Source organism: Accipiter gentilis, chromosome 2, assembly GCF_929443795.1.
Source record: "Accipiter gentilis chromosome 2, bAccGen1.1, whole genome shotgun sequence".
NCBI lineage: Eukaryota > Metazoa > Chordata > Aves > Accipitriformes > Accipitridae > Astur > Astur gentilis.
The window spans coordinates 54702630-54715952 of record NC_064881.1 but is presented as its reverse complement, the minus strand read 5'-3'; the positions used below and the strand labels follow the sequence as shown (position 1 = coordinate 54715952).

Below are 13323 nucleotides of genomic sequence, written 5' to 3'. Positions count from 1 at the left end.
CGGCACCAGCCTCCACAGTGGTCGCTACTCCATCCAGGCCCTGGATCCTACGTGGCTCTGCATGGGGTGCTGGGTGCTGCGCAGGGTGCTGCGTGCTGCATTGGGTGCTGTACAGTGTACTGCTGGGTGCTGCACTGGGTGCTGCACCGGGTACTGGATGCTGTACAGTGTGCTGGGTGCTGCATCGGGTGCTGTGCAGGGTGCTGGGTGCTGCATCGGATGCTGTACGGGGTGCTGGGTGCTGCATTGGGTGCTGCAGCTGGGGGGGGGAGTGCAGCAGGTCCCCCAGCCCCAGGCTGGACACGACCTCTGCAGCCCCCCGGGAGCCAGGCCCAGCCCCACATGTGCCCTTAACCCCATTCCAGCCCCACACCAGCCCCCAAACTCAGAGGGGCCTGGCCGTGCTGCCTTGGCCCCCGAAAGATGGGAGGGGGGTACTGGGGGCACCCCAGGACCTGCACGGCAGGGACCCTGAGGACCATTCCGTAGGGACCCTTGGGGACCATTCCCCGAGGACCCCTGGGCTTTGCTCCCTGGGGACCCCTGGGGCAGGGGCTGCCTGGCAGAGACACCCCCCCCCAAGCGCACCCCCCCGCCACGCACATAGCCACGCGGGAAGGGCCCGAAGGCTCGTTTATTGGAAGGCACTGAGCTGGGGAGGAGTGGGGCAGAGGTGGGGGGACACCCCCACACCCAGGGCTCGGCCCCCCCTGGATGGAGGGGCCGAGCCCCCGGTGCAGTGAGGCACAAGCGTGGAAACCCAGGGGCAGCGCTGGGGGGGGGGGGGGGGGGGGGGTGGGGCATGGAGAGGCTGCCCCACTGCGAAAGCCCGAGCTCTGCCCCACGGCGGGGTGACCCTCTGGTCCCCTTGGGGTGGGGGGGGCAGGAGCCTGAGGTGTGGAGATGGGGGCTGCCCCTTGGGGTGTGCATAGCTGGGGTGGGGGGCTGCCCTATAGACTGTGCGTACCTAGGAATGGGGGGGCTGCCCCACAGAATGTGCATAGCTGGGGTGGGGGGGCTGCCCCATGGACTGTGCGTATCTAGGAATGGGGGGGGCTGCCCCACAGAGTGTGCATAGCTGGGGTGGGGGGGCTGCCCTATATAGACTGTGTGTACCTAGGAATGGGGGGGCTGCCCCATGGACTGTGCATATCTGAGGTTGGGGGGCTGCCCCACAAAGTGTGCATAGCTAGGGTGGGGGGCTGCCCTATAGACTGTGCGTATCTAGTAATGGGGGGGGGGGGCTGTCCCACAGAGTGTGCATAGCTGGGAGCGGGGGGGAACGCTTCTTGGGGTGTGCATAGCCGGAGTTGGGGGGGCTGCCCCGTGGACTGTACGTATCTGAGGTTGGGGGGCTGCCCTACAGACTGTGCGCATCTAGGAATGGGGGGGCTGCCCCATGGACTGTGCGTACCTGGGGTTGGGGGGCTGCCCCACGGGGTGTGCGTAGCCAGGGCCGGGGCCGCCCCACGGCCGCAGTTCGGGGGGGCAGGGACCCTCAGACGGCCTCCTGCGCCCGCCGGTACTCGAAGACGCTCCCGCGCTCGGCGAAGCTCCGGGGTGCCGGCGGCTCGGCGGCCTCCTCGGGGTCCCCCCCCTCCCCGGGGGAGCCGAAGCCGCCCCCGCCGGGGGTCTGCAGGCGGAAGACGTCCTGCACCGGGGAGAAGATGGGGCGTCAGGGGGTGCCGGGGTGCTGGGGGAAGCATGGGGGGGGTCCCACGTGCCGCTCACCCCTGGCTCCACCGGCACCGACGTCTTGGCGCCCAGGTTGATGGTTCGGCCATCGCGGCGCAGCAGCAGGTTGAGCCCCGGGGCGCCAGGGCTGCCCCCTAACCGGCAAAAAGGGGGGGTCAGGGGGCGATGGGGGGCGTTGGGGGGCTGCGGGGGTCCCCGCTTACCTCGCAGGCCGTAGGGACGGACGGCGCGGCGCTCGCTCAGCACCGACAGCACCATGTCCTCACGGAAGAGCAGCTCCCGGATCACCCCGTCACCCCCCCGGCAGCGCCCCGCGCCCCCCGAGCCCCGACGCAGCTCGAAGCGCTGAAGGACCACGGGGTACCTGGGTGGGGGGGACACAGACGATGGGGACACGGGGGGTCAGTGCGCCGGCAGGGCCCCGGCAGCCCCCCCCGTGCTCCCCCCGGCGCTCACCGCTGCTCCAGGATCTCGGGGTCGGTGATGCGGGTGTTGGTCATGTGCGTGTGGACCCCACTGCGGCCATGCCAGCGCGGGCCGGCCCCCGCGCCCCCCGCCACCGTCTCGTAGTAGCCCACCCGCTCGTTCCCGAAGGTGACGTTGTTCATGCAGCCCTGAGGGCACAGGGGAGGGTGGGGGGGCCCCCACAAACCCAGCTGGGGAGTCCGACCCCCGACACCCCAGACCCCTAGGACCCACAATCCCTGGCAGCCCAGGACCTCCAACCCCTGGGACCCCAGACCCCAGGACCCCTGACTCCCGGGACCCCCAGCACTCCTGGGACTCCCAACCCCCCAGACCCCCCAACCACCGTGACCCCCAGGACCCCTGACCCCCCGGTACCTGGGATCCTAAGGATCTCCAATCCCTGGGACCCCCCAGCACGCCCACCCCCTGGGACCCTCAGCACCCCAGACCCCTGGGACCCCTGACCCCTGGCACCCCAGGAACCCTGAACTCCAAGATCCCCAGGACCCCTGACCCCCAGGACCCCCTGGCACCCCTGACGCCTAGAACCCTGGGACCCTGGATGCCTGGGACCCTGACCCCAGGACACCCAGCACCCTGGCCCCTGGAACCCCCCAGACCCCCCATCACCCTGGTCCCTACCTGGGAGGCGGCACAGACCCCGAAGGCCCTGAAGATGACGTCCACCACCCGCTGGGAAGTCAGGACGTTGCCCCCCACCACGGCAGCCTCAGGAGAGGGGTCCAGGATGGAGCCCTTGGGGATGACCACCCGCACGGGGGCCAGGCAGCCCTGGGGGGGGGACACGACACCCATCGGACCCGGCTGGCCCCCCAAACGGATCCTGCCCCACACCTGCAGCACCCCAAGCCCCCCCCATCTTCCTGCCCCAGGGCAGCAGGGGCTCAGACCACCCCCCGAGGGGAGCAGGGTCCCAGGACCCCCCCACCCCAGGGGATTGGGGTCCCAGAGCAGCTCCTGGGTGAACAGGGTCCCAGGACCCCCCCAGCCCAGGGGATTAGGGTCCCAGGACCCCCTCACCCCCAGGGAAGCACTAGGCTGGCAGCTCCCCCCAACAGCGCCTGCCCTGGACTCCTCAGGGGGCTCTGCCCTGCTTGGCAGGGGGATGCAGGGGGGGTCCCACAGCCCTGGGGGTCTCAAAGCCTGGGGCTTTCAAAGCCCAGGGAGTCCCACAGCCCGGGGGGTCCCACAGCCCTAGGCTTTCGCAGCCCAGGGGGTTTCGCAGCCTGGGGGTCCCGCAGCCCAGGGCTTTTGCAGCCCAGGGGGGTCCTGCAGCCTGGGGGGTCCTGCAGTCCAGGGGGGTCCTGCAGCCCTGGGGTCCCACAGCCCTGGGGGTTTCAAAGCCTGGGACTGTCGCAGCCCAGGGGGTCCTGCAGCCCAGGGGGTCCCACAGCCTGGGGGGTCCCACAGCCCTGTGGGTCCCGCAGCCCAGGCCTTTTGCAGCCTGGGGGTCCGGCACCCACCTGGTTGAGGGGGATGTCCTGGCCCACCATGCAGCGCAGGCAGTAGATGAGGGCAGAGAGGGTGATGGCGCGGGGGGCATTGCAGTTCCCGTACACCTCCGGCCCCGAGCCCGAGAAGTCGAAGACGGCGCTGCCCTGCGGGGAGAGCGGGGACGAGGGGTGGCCCCGCATCCCATCCCGGGAGGGCTCCCCCAAACCCCATCTTGGGGGTGGGGGGATGTCCCACGTCCTGGGGCCGCCCGCTCACCTCCTGGGGATCCACTTGCACCCGCAGCCGGATGGGCGAACCGTCATCCATGCGATCCTCGGCTTCCACCGCGGTGCCCCAATGCGCGGCGAAACCCTTCAGCATCTCCCGCACGGCCACCTCGGCGTTGGCCTGGGGACGGCGGGCGTCACGGCGGGGCCGGGGGGACCGGGGGGGCCGGGGGGTCCGGCGGGTCCCACCTGGATGTGGGCCATGTACGCCTGGACGACGGGGAGGCCGTGGAAGCGGATGAGCTCAGTGACCAGCTGGATCCCTTTCTGGTTGGCGGCCACCTGGGCACGCAGGTCCGACAGGTTGTCCTGCAGGTTCCGGGTCCCGCTGCAGCCGGGGACGCGGCCCGGCGCCATCAGGGCCTCCGTCACCGCTGCGGGGGACGAGTGAGCGGCGGCGGGGCAGAGGGTGCCCGGCCCCACCGCGTCCCCGCCATCCCCACCATGTCCCTGCCGTCCCCAACATGTCCCCACCATGTCCCCGCCATCACCACCATGTCCCTGCCGTCCCCAACGTGTCCCCACCGCGTCCCCGCCATCACCACCATGTCCCTGCTGTCACCAACGTGTCCCCACCATCCCCACCGCACCCCCACCATGTCCCTGCTGTCCCCAATGTGTCCCCACCATGTCCCCACCATCCCCACCATGTCCCTGCCATCCTCACCATGTCCCCACCATCCCCACCGTGTTCCTGCCATCCCCAACCTGTACCCACCATGTCCCTGCCATCCCCACCATGTCCCTGCTGTCCTCAACATGTCCCTACCGCAATCCCACCGTCCCCACCATGTCCCCAGTGCATCCCTGCCATCCCGACTGCATCCCCACCATCCTCACCATGTTCCCACTGCCCCCACCACGTCCCCACCATCCCTACCACATCCCCGACGTCCTCATCATCCCCACCACGTCCACACCATATCCCTGGCGCATCCCCACCATATCCTTGCTGTCCCCACCATGTCTCCACCAACCGCGATGTCCTCACCATTACCAGTGCATCCCCACTGTCCCGGCCACGTCCCCACCATCCTCACCATATCACCACTGTCCTCACCATCCCCACCGCATCCCCACCATCCTCACCGTTCCCGCTGTCTCCACCACACCCCCATTGCATCCCCACCATCCCGGTGCAGACCCACCCTCCTCCTGGAAGACACCATCCTTCACCAGCTTGAAGGAGACGAAGACGGCCCCCTCCTCACGCAGAGCCTTAGAGTGGGGGGGCATGGAGCCGGGGGTGATGCCCCCGATGTCCGCGTGGTGCCCGCGGCTGGCCACGAAGAAGACGGGCTTGGGGATGCCCGGCCAGAAGACCTGGGGAGAGCCTGGTGCTGAGCCGGTGTCTTGGTGGGGGGTCCTGCACCCCAGGGGTGTCCCGGGGTGGGGGTCCCGCGCCCCTGGCCCTCACTCACGGGGGTGATGACGGTGAGGTCGGGCAGGTGGCTGCCCCCCGCGCAGGGGTGGTTGCTCAGGATGACGTCCCCCTCCCGCAGGTCCTCACCCAGGTTGCGGATCTGCAGCGGCACCGGGAAGGGCTGAGCGGGTCCCCGGGTGGGAGGGGGTCCCGGAGCAGGGGAGGTCCCCGGGGACTCTCCTACCTGGAACTGGACAGTCTCCTGCATGGCACCCAGGTGGACAGGGATGTGGGGGGCATTGGACACCAGCCCCCCGTCCGGCCCGAAGAGTGCGCAGGAGAAGTCCAGCCGCTCCTTGATGTTGGTGGAGATGGCCGTCCGCTGCAGGATCCGGCCCATCTGCTCTGCAGGGGGGGGGGGGGAACGTGGCTGACCCTCACGAGGGGGTCCCTGCCCCACAGAGCCCCCCTCGTCCCGTCCCCTATCCGCGGCAAACCCCAGCCGCCACGTCCCCCTGCCCCAGGCAAGGCTGGGGGGCAGCCCCCCCCACCTGCGATGCTCATGAAGCGGTGGGAGAAGATGGAGAGCTGGACGGCATCGAGCTGGGGGCCGACAGGGCGCGGGGACCCCGAGCCGACGGCGATGCAGACGTCGCCGAAGCGGGTGAGGCTGGCGGTGCAGCCCGGCTCCACCACGATGGTGCTGGGGGAGACAGGCGGTGGCACCGGGAGCTGGAGGGGCACGGGGTTTCCCGGGGTCCCGCCGGCTCCCCGGGGTCCCCGACAGCTCCCCAGGGTCCCTGCTGGCTTCGTGGGGTTCCCACTGGCTCCTCGGGGTCCCCAACAGCTTCCTGGGGTCCCACCGGCTTTTTGGGGTCCCTGCCATCTCACCAGAGTCCTGCCAGCTCCTTGGGGTCCCACTGTCACCCTGGGGTCCCCACCAGCCCTCCAGGGTCCTGCTGTCATCCTGGGGTCCCTGCCAGCTCCTTGGGGTCCCTGCCATGGCCCCGGGGTCCCCACCAGCCCCCAGGGTCTCACTGTCACCCTGGGGTCCCTGCTAGTCCACTGGGCTCCTGCTGTCACCCTGGGGTCCCCACCAGCCCCGCAGGGTCCTACTGTCATCCTGGGGTCCCTGCCGTCACCCCGGGGTCTCCACCAGTCCCCCAGGGTCCCACTGTCACCCCGGGGGTCCCTACCTGTTCTTGTCGATGATGATGGCGGGGCCGTGGATGGAGTGGTCGCAGGCCAGCTCCTCCAGCAGGAACACCGGCGTCTCCAGGTACCCCTCCTCGAAGTAGCACTGTGTCACCTGCAGGACCCAGCCCGAGCCCCCAGCCCCAGGCCAGGTCATCCCCTGCCCCCCCCCGGGACCCCCTGGGCCCCCTCAGACCCCCCCCGCCCTCACCGTCTCCACACGGGCCGGTTTTCCGCTGGGGGCCAGGGGGGTCTCGCAGCTGATGCCGCTGCTGCCGGTGCCGCGCACCCGCACGTCGTCCACCACCACGGGGCGGTCGGGGATGGTGAAGCCGAACTCCACCATGTACCTGCGGGGTGGGAGCGGGTGCCAGCTGCGGTGAGGGGGGACCGGGAGACACCCGGCCGCCCCCAGCATGGCGTGGCACTGCTGGGACGGGGATCGCAGTGTCAGGATGGGGATCGTGGTGCCGGGACAGGGACTGCGGTGCCGGGACGGGGATCGTGGTGGTGGGATGGGGATTGCAGCACTGGGACAAGGTTCGTGGCGCAGTGATGGCAATCATAGTGCCAGGACACAGATCATGGTGGTGGGATGGGGACTGTGGTGTCAGGACGGGGATCGCGGTGCTGGGATGGGGGATTGCAGTGCTGGGATGGGGATTGCAGCACTGGGACAAGGATCGTGGCACAGTGATGGGGATTGTGGTGCCAGGACGGGGATCGTGGTGCTAGGACAGGGATCGTGGTGGTAGGATGGGGATTGCAGTGCCAGGATGGGGATCGCGGTGCTGGGATGAGGATTGTGGTGCTGGGTTGGGGATGGCAGCGCTGGGACGGGGATCACAGCGTTGAGATGGGGATTGCAGCACCGGGACAGGGTTTGCAGCACTGGGATGGGGATCACGGTGCTGGGATGGGGATGGCGGCGCCGGGACGGACCGGCTGGTGAAGGCGGCGTGGAAGTCTCCGGAGCGGCAGGAGTGTGGGGTGGGTGGGTGGCCCTTGGCCGAGCACATCAGGGCGCAGTCGGTGCCTTCGTAACGCAGATGCAGGAAAGCCTCTGTGCGGATCTGCTCCCTGCGGGGCAGCCCCATCAGCGAGAGGGAACGGCATCGGCATCATCCCGGTGTTCCCGTCCCCCTGCCCCGGGACCCCTGACGTCTCACCCGGTGAAGCCCTGCGCCCGCAGCGCGTCCCGGCACTCCTGCTCCAGCGCGGCGATGCGCCCGTCCAGCCGGGGGAAGGCGGCCGGCTCGTAGCGGAGGGCGCAGGGGGCCTGCGCCTCATGCACCACGTCCGCCAGCGCCAGCCCGTACGCCGACAGGATCCCGCTGTACCTGCGCGATGCCCACCCGTGACGCTGCCGTGCCCGTCGCCACCTCCCGGGGACCGTGACCCCCCCCCCCCGCCCCCGGGCACCCCCAGACCCATCGAAACCACCTGGGGACAAGGGCACCCCCCCAAATGCACCCCACTTGGGGGACCCAGTGCATCCTTCTGGGGACGGGACCCCCAAATCCTGCACCCAGGGGCACCTCCAAGACACACTGCATCCATTTTGGGGGCCTGGGACACCCCTAAATCCAGTGCATCCACCTGAGGACCAGGGCACCTCCAAACCCTGTGCCCAGGGGCACCCCCAAACCCAGCACATCCTCATGGAGATGGGAGCACCCCTAAACCCAACACACCAGCCTGGGAACCTGGAACACCCCCAAACCCAATCCAACCCCTTGGGGACCGGGGCACCCCCAAACCCAACACACCCACCCAGGGACTGGGACACTCCCAAACCCAATCCAACCTCCTGGGGACCGGGGGACCCCCAAACCCCCTTCATCCACCCAGGGACTGGGACACCCCCAAACCCAATGCATCTGTCTTGGCGGGGGTGGGGGGACAAGCCAGAGCCCCCCAACCCCACACCATCTACCCAGACGCTGGGAACATCCCGACACCCCCCAGGTGCTCCCACCCCAGTGGGACCAGCCCCCCTGTCCGGCAGTTCTGGCAGAGGGGGGGTCCCCACGGAGCCCCCCCACCCCGCCATGCACCTACTTGTGGATGAAGACCCTGCTCATGCCCAGGGCGCGGGCAATGGCACAGGCATGCTGCCCCCCCGCACCCCCAAAGCAGGCCAGCACGTGGCGGGCGGTGTCGTGGCCCCGTGCCTGGTGTGGGGGACACACACACGGGGGGGTGACGCCAGCGGCGGCACCGGGCACCCGCAGCCCCCCCCGCCCTGCCCCGGGGCCACCCCACCTGCGTCAGGGCACGGATGGGCCGGCACATGGCCTCGTTGGCCACCCGCACGAAGCCCATGGCCACCTCCTCCACCGAGAGCGGCTGGCGGGCACCAGCGGCGGTGCCGGCTAGGAAGGCGTCGATGCGGGCGGCCAGGTCCCGGAATGCCTGCGCCGCCGTCTCCCGGCACAGCGGCTGGTCCTCGCCCGGACCAAAGATGTGGGGGAAGTACTCGGGGAGCAGGCGGCCCAGGCAGAGGTTGGCGTCGGTGACGGTCAGCGGACCCCCTGTGCCGAGACGGGGACGGTGAGCGTGGCACCGTGGTACGGCACCCGCCAGCACCGTAGGCACTCACCCTTGCGGTAGCAGGCTGGACCAGGGTGGGCGCCGGCCGACTCAGGGCCAACCACATAGAGCCCGGACCTGGAGGGGAGATGCCGGCGGGAGCAGGAGGGTCCCGGCCGTGCCCGCTGTGCCGCGGCCAGGCCAGACCCAGGCTCGGCCGGGCCCCCTTGTCCCACCGTGCCCTGGCCGGGGCACTCATGGGTGCCCAAGAGCCCCCACCCACCTGAAGAAGAGCCGGGAGCCGCCGCCGGCCGCCACGGTGTTGATGTCGAGCTGTGGTGCCTGGATGCTGACGCCGGCGGTGCTGGCCTCGAAGACGTGCTCGTACTCGCCGGCGTAGCGGCTGACGTCCGTCGAGGTACCTGGGGACCACGGCTCAGCCCTGGCTGGACCCCCCACCCCGGCCCCCCACCCCGGCCCCGCTCACCTCCCATGTCGAAGCCGATGACCGGCTGCCCGTCCTCGTGGCGGTAGGTGGTCATGGCGTAGCCCACCACGCCGCCGGCCGGGCCCGAGAGGATGGCGCGGGCCCCGCTGAAGTGCTGCATGGGGGTGAGCCCCCCGTCCGAGCGCATGAACAGCACCGGCACCTCCTGCGGGTGGGGGGCCCCGTGGGATGGGTGCTCGCGGGGCGTCCCGGCAGGATAGGCGCCCAGGGGGGATCCCGGTGGGATGGGCGCTGCCAGAGGGTCCCGGTGGGATGGTGCCCGTGGGGGTTCCCGGTGGGTCGGATGCCCATGGGGGGGTCCTGGCAGGATGGGTGTCCACAGGGGAGGTCCCACCGGGATGGGTGCCCATACGGGGGGTCCCGGCAGCCCCACTCACCCGCAGCTGGTGGGCGAAGCCGGCGCGGAAGCTCTCCAGGTAGCGGTGGATGCAGGGGGTGAGGTAGGCATCGGCGCAAGCCGTGTAGCCCCTCGGCACCGCCCGTACCATGGCCGCCACCGCGGACGAGAGGGAGACGTGCCGAAAACCCAGCTCCCGCGCCAGCGCCCCGACCTGCTCCTCGTGGCCGGGCCAGCTGCCGGGGAGACCGAGGACGGCGTCGGGTGTGGGGGTCCGGCTGCGGTTCCCCCCTTCCCCGTTCCCCCAGGCCCCCCCTCCACACCCCGGGACTCACGCGTAGGAATGGAGCAGCAGCACGGCCAGGCTGCGGATGCCGCGGGCCAGCACCCCTTCCAGCTCCCGCCGCAGCGCCGACAGCTCCAGCGGCTGCTGCACCAGCAGGGATGCCCCCGTGGAGCCTGGGGACAGCCGGAGGGTCCCAGGAGGGGTCACGGGGGGATGCCATCCCACGGAGCCCGGCTGCCCTCCCCACGGCCGTGGCGGCGGTCCCCACCTTCCAGCAGCGGGAGGGTCTCCTTCCCCGGGAGGCGGCAGCCGGGCTGGTGCGGGATCAGCCGCTCGTCCACCTCGATCACCTCCTCGTAGAGCACCTCGGGCACCGCCACCTCCTGCGTGGGGAGGGTACGGGGACGTCACCCGGGGGGCCACCGCGGGACACCCCGCCGCCCGCTCGGGGACGCGCCGGCCTCACCGCGCTGCCGCTGGCTCCCGGCCGGCCGGGGCGGCGCGCGGGCGCTGGCGCGTGGCCGGGGCTGGCGCGGGGCCGTGGCGGGGGGCCCAGCGGCGCTCACGGGACACGGCACCCGGGATCCGGGCACTTCCCGCCCCCGCCAAGGACGTCCGCGGCGGGCAAAGGACGCGGCGGGCCCCACCGAGACGCGATGGCGCGGGTCACGCGGGGACACGACGCCCCGAGCTCGGACGGCACGAGTCGCACGGGGACGTGCCAGCCCGAGCCCGGACGGCGTGGGTCGCGTGGGGACACGACGCCCCAAGCCCGGACGGTGCCGGTCATGGGGACGTGCCAGCCCGGTTGCAGGCGGTTGCGGGTCACGGGGGTGGGCTGCCCCAAGCCCGGAGAGTGCGGGACACGGAGACATGGCACCCCCATCCCAGAGGATGTGGGCCATGGGAACGTGCCGCCCCAACCCTGCGCCGCCGCGGGTGCCGCGGCGGTGCCGGCCCTCACCAGGTCAAAGATGCGGGGACGGGCTTGGCTGCCGATGTGGAGGAGGTCGCGGAAGCCGCGGGTGACCAGCAGGGCCAGGCGCTCGCCCCGGCGTTCCAGCAGCGCGTTGGTGGCCACCGTGGTGCCCATGCGGATCCACTCGATGCCGGAGGCGTCCAGGGGTTGATCCCGCGGCACCGCCACCCCGCTCTCCTGCCGGCACGCCAGGCCTCAGCCCACTGCCCCACCGCGGACCCCCAGCCCCACCACCCCACGGGGGACCCCCAGCCCCACAGCTCCGCTGCAGAACCCCAGCCCCACGGCGGACCCCCAGCCCCACGGCCCCCCCGGCACAGGGTGGGTGGGGGTCCGGACCAGACCAGGCTGCCCCAACCCCCAGCCCTGGGAGGGGACACAGGGCTGGTCTGGGGTCTTGGGGGGGGTCCGGGGAGGGGGTGTCTCAGGGAGGGTCCTGGGGGGAGGGTCCTGGGGAGATCCTGGGGTGTGCCGGGGGGGTTTTGGGGGGGTTCCCGGCAGGGTTCAGGGGGTCCCAGGGGAGTGTCTCAGGGGGATGGTCCCGGGGGGTCCTGGAGGATCCCGGGGGGGGTCCCGGGGGGGTCCCGGGGGGATGGACTCAAGGGGAGGGTCCTGAGGAGATCCTACGGGGGGGTCCCGGGGGTCCCAGACGGGTTGTGGGGGGGTCCCGGCGGGGTCCGGGCTGTCCCGGGGGGTGTGCCGGGGGGGTGTCCCGGGGGGATCCGGCGGCGGCACCTCCTGCAGGACACGACGGATGCCCTCGGTGGGAGCGTCTCCGTAGCCGGGGTCCTCGGAGAGCAGCTTGAGGACGCGGACGCGACCGCCGGGGCAGCGGGCGAAGACGTCGGTGAAGGTGCCGCCGCGGTCGATGGCGAATTGAAACCCGCCGGGGCCCGCTGCCGCCGCCGCTGCCATGGCGGGACCGGACCGGACGGGACGGGACGGGACCGGACGGCCGGGTACGGCTCGCTACGGCTCGGAACGGCTCGGAACGGCTCGGTCCGGTGCTCGGTGCCCGGCCCCCACCGCTCCCCCCCGGCCCGGGCAGCGCCGAGCACCGGCCCCGCGGGGGCGTGGCCTCAGAGGGGGCGTCGCCTCTGGCGGTGGCGGCGGGGAGGGGCGTGGCCTCGGGCGCGGAGGAGGCGTGTCCGCTGGCCGGCGCGGGGCACGCCGGGAGTTGTAGTCCAACCCGCCTCTAGCCGGCGCGGAGCACGCCGGGAGTCGTAGTCCTGCGCGAGGGGGCAGGCCGGGTAAGATGGCGGCGCCGGAGCTGCTGTCGGACGAGGGGTACCGGGCGGACGGTCGCCGTCCCGCCGAGCTCCGTAAGATCCGCGCCCGTATGGGAGTCTTCGCGCAGGCCGACGGCTCGGCCTACATCGAGCAAGGCAACACCAAAGCGCTGGCCGTGGTCTACGGCCCCCACGAGGTGAGAGGTGACGGCCGGCGAGGCCTCAGCGGGCCCGTCCGGGCCCCGCCGCTCTGGACCCTCGCTTCTCTCTGTCCGTCTGTCTCTACGTCTGTCTGTCCCCGCAGATGCGCGGCTCCCGCAGCAAGGCGCTGCCCGACCGGGCGTTGGTGAACTGCCAGTACAGCGTGGCCACCTTCGGCACCGGCGAACGCCGGCGGCGGCCCCGCGGCGACCGGCAGACGGGCGAGCTGGCGCTCCAGCTCCAGCAGACCTTCGAGGCCGCCATCCTCACCCAGCTGCACCCCCGCTCACAGATCGACATCTACGTCCAGGTAACGGGGAGGGGGAACGAGGCGTTGCCCATGAAGGAAAGGGGGTGGGTGGGGGTGGTGGGTTTCACACCGGTGCGGCCGCCGCCTCACCGAACCCGCCGTTCCTCCAGATCCTGCAAGCCGACGGCGGCAACTACTGCGCCGGCGTGAACGCGGCCACGCTGGCGGTGATGGACGCCGGCATCCCCATGCGGGACTACGTCTGCGCCTGCTCGGCCGGCCTGGCCGAGGACACCCCCCTGGCCGACCTCAGCTCCCCGGAGGAGGCGGTGGGGGGCCCGCAGATGGTGCTGGCGCTGCTGCCGGCATCGGGGCAGATCGCCCTCCTCCAGCTCAGCGCCCGCCTGCACCAGGAGCGGCTGGAGGCGGTGCTGGAGGCAGCCGAGCAGGCCTGCCATGCTCTCCACACCGTGCTGGACCGGGTGGTGCGGGAACGGCTGCGGGAGGTCACCGCACTGCTGGGGGACTGAGCGGCACTG

The 13323-nt window shown here is 71.6% G+C and overlaps 2 protein-coding genes across 3 annotated transcripts; one reads left to right on the top strand and one right to left on the bottom strand.

The window, feature by feature from the left end:
• Positions 1-779: 779 nt before the first annotated feature.
• On the bottom strand, positions 780-12181 carry OPLAH (5-oxoprolinase, ATP-hydrolysing). 2 transcript variants are annotated; one of them, XM_049820131.1, is made up of 26 exons: positions 11840-12181; positions 11090-11281; positions 10394-10508; positions 10175-10298; positions 9880-10075; positions 9482-9647; positions 9278-9416; positions 9065-9132; positions 8728-8996; positions 8524-8636; positions 7632-7802; positions 7405-7542; positions 6674-6812; positions 6465-6577; positions 5820-5971; positions 5513-5673; positions 5327-5428; positions 5054-5228; positions 4095-4279; positions 3895-4026; positions 3648-3782; positions 2806-2955; positions 2152-2309; positions 1899-2059; positions 1732-1829; positions 780-1651 (listed from the first exon to the last, which is right to left on the bottom strand). In XM_049820131.1, exons 1-26 carry the CDS (start codon positions 12017-12019, stop codon positions 1499-1501), a joined length of 3885 nt encoding a protein of 1294 aa, XP_049676088.1. In that variant the 5' UTR covers positions 12020-12181; the 3' UTR covers positions 780-1498. The 2 variants fall into 2 exon arrangements, with proteins under 2 accessions (XP_049676088.1, XP_049676096.1); XM_049820139.1 differs by lacking the exons at positions 9065-9132; positions 9278-9416 and having other exon boundaries at positions 11840-12180.
• Positions 12182-12253: 72 nt separating this feature from the next.
• EXOSC4 (exosome component 4) lies at positions 12254-13319 on the top strand. The gene is made up of 3 exons (XM_049820367.1): positions 12254-12530; positions 12638-12844; positions 12955-13319. Exons 1-3 carry the CDS (start codon positions 12360-12362, stop codon positions 13312-13314), a joined length of 738 nt encoding a protein of 245 aa, XP_049676324.1. The 5' UTR covers positions 12254-12359; the 3' UTR covers positions 13315-13319.
• Positions 13320-13323: the final 4 nt, after the last annotated feature.

Coding starts and splice junctions, on each gene's coding strand:
- OPLAH (XM_049820131.1), bottom strand. CDS start 12,019: ATGGCAGCGGCGGCGGCAGCGGGCCCCGGCGGGTTTCAATTCGCCATC. Junction 4,280..5,053: donor TGGTGTCTTCCAGGAGGAGG/GTGGGTCTGCAC, acceptor CGTCCCCCGCAG/CGGTGACGGAGGCCCTGATG. Junction 2,060..2,151: donor CCCGAGATCCTGGAGCAGCG/GTGAGCGCCGGG, acceptor CCCCCCACCCAG/GTACCCCGTGGTCCTTCAGC.
- EXOSC4 (XM_049820367.1), top strand. CDS start 12,360: ATGGCGGCGCCGGAGCTGCTGTCGGACGAGGGGTACCGGGCGGACGGT. Junction 12,531..12,637: donor TGGTCTACGGCCCCCACGAG/GTGAGAGGTGAC, acceptor CTGTCCCCGCAG/ATGCGCGGCTCCCGCAGCAA. Junction 12,845..12,954: donor AGATCGACATCTACGTCCAG/GTAACGGGGAGG, acceptor CCGTTCCTCCAG/ATCCTGCAAGCCGACGGCGG.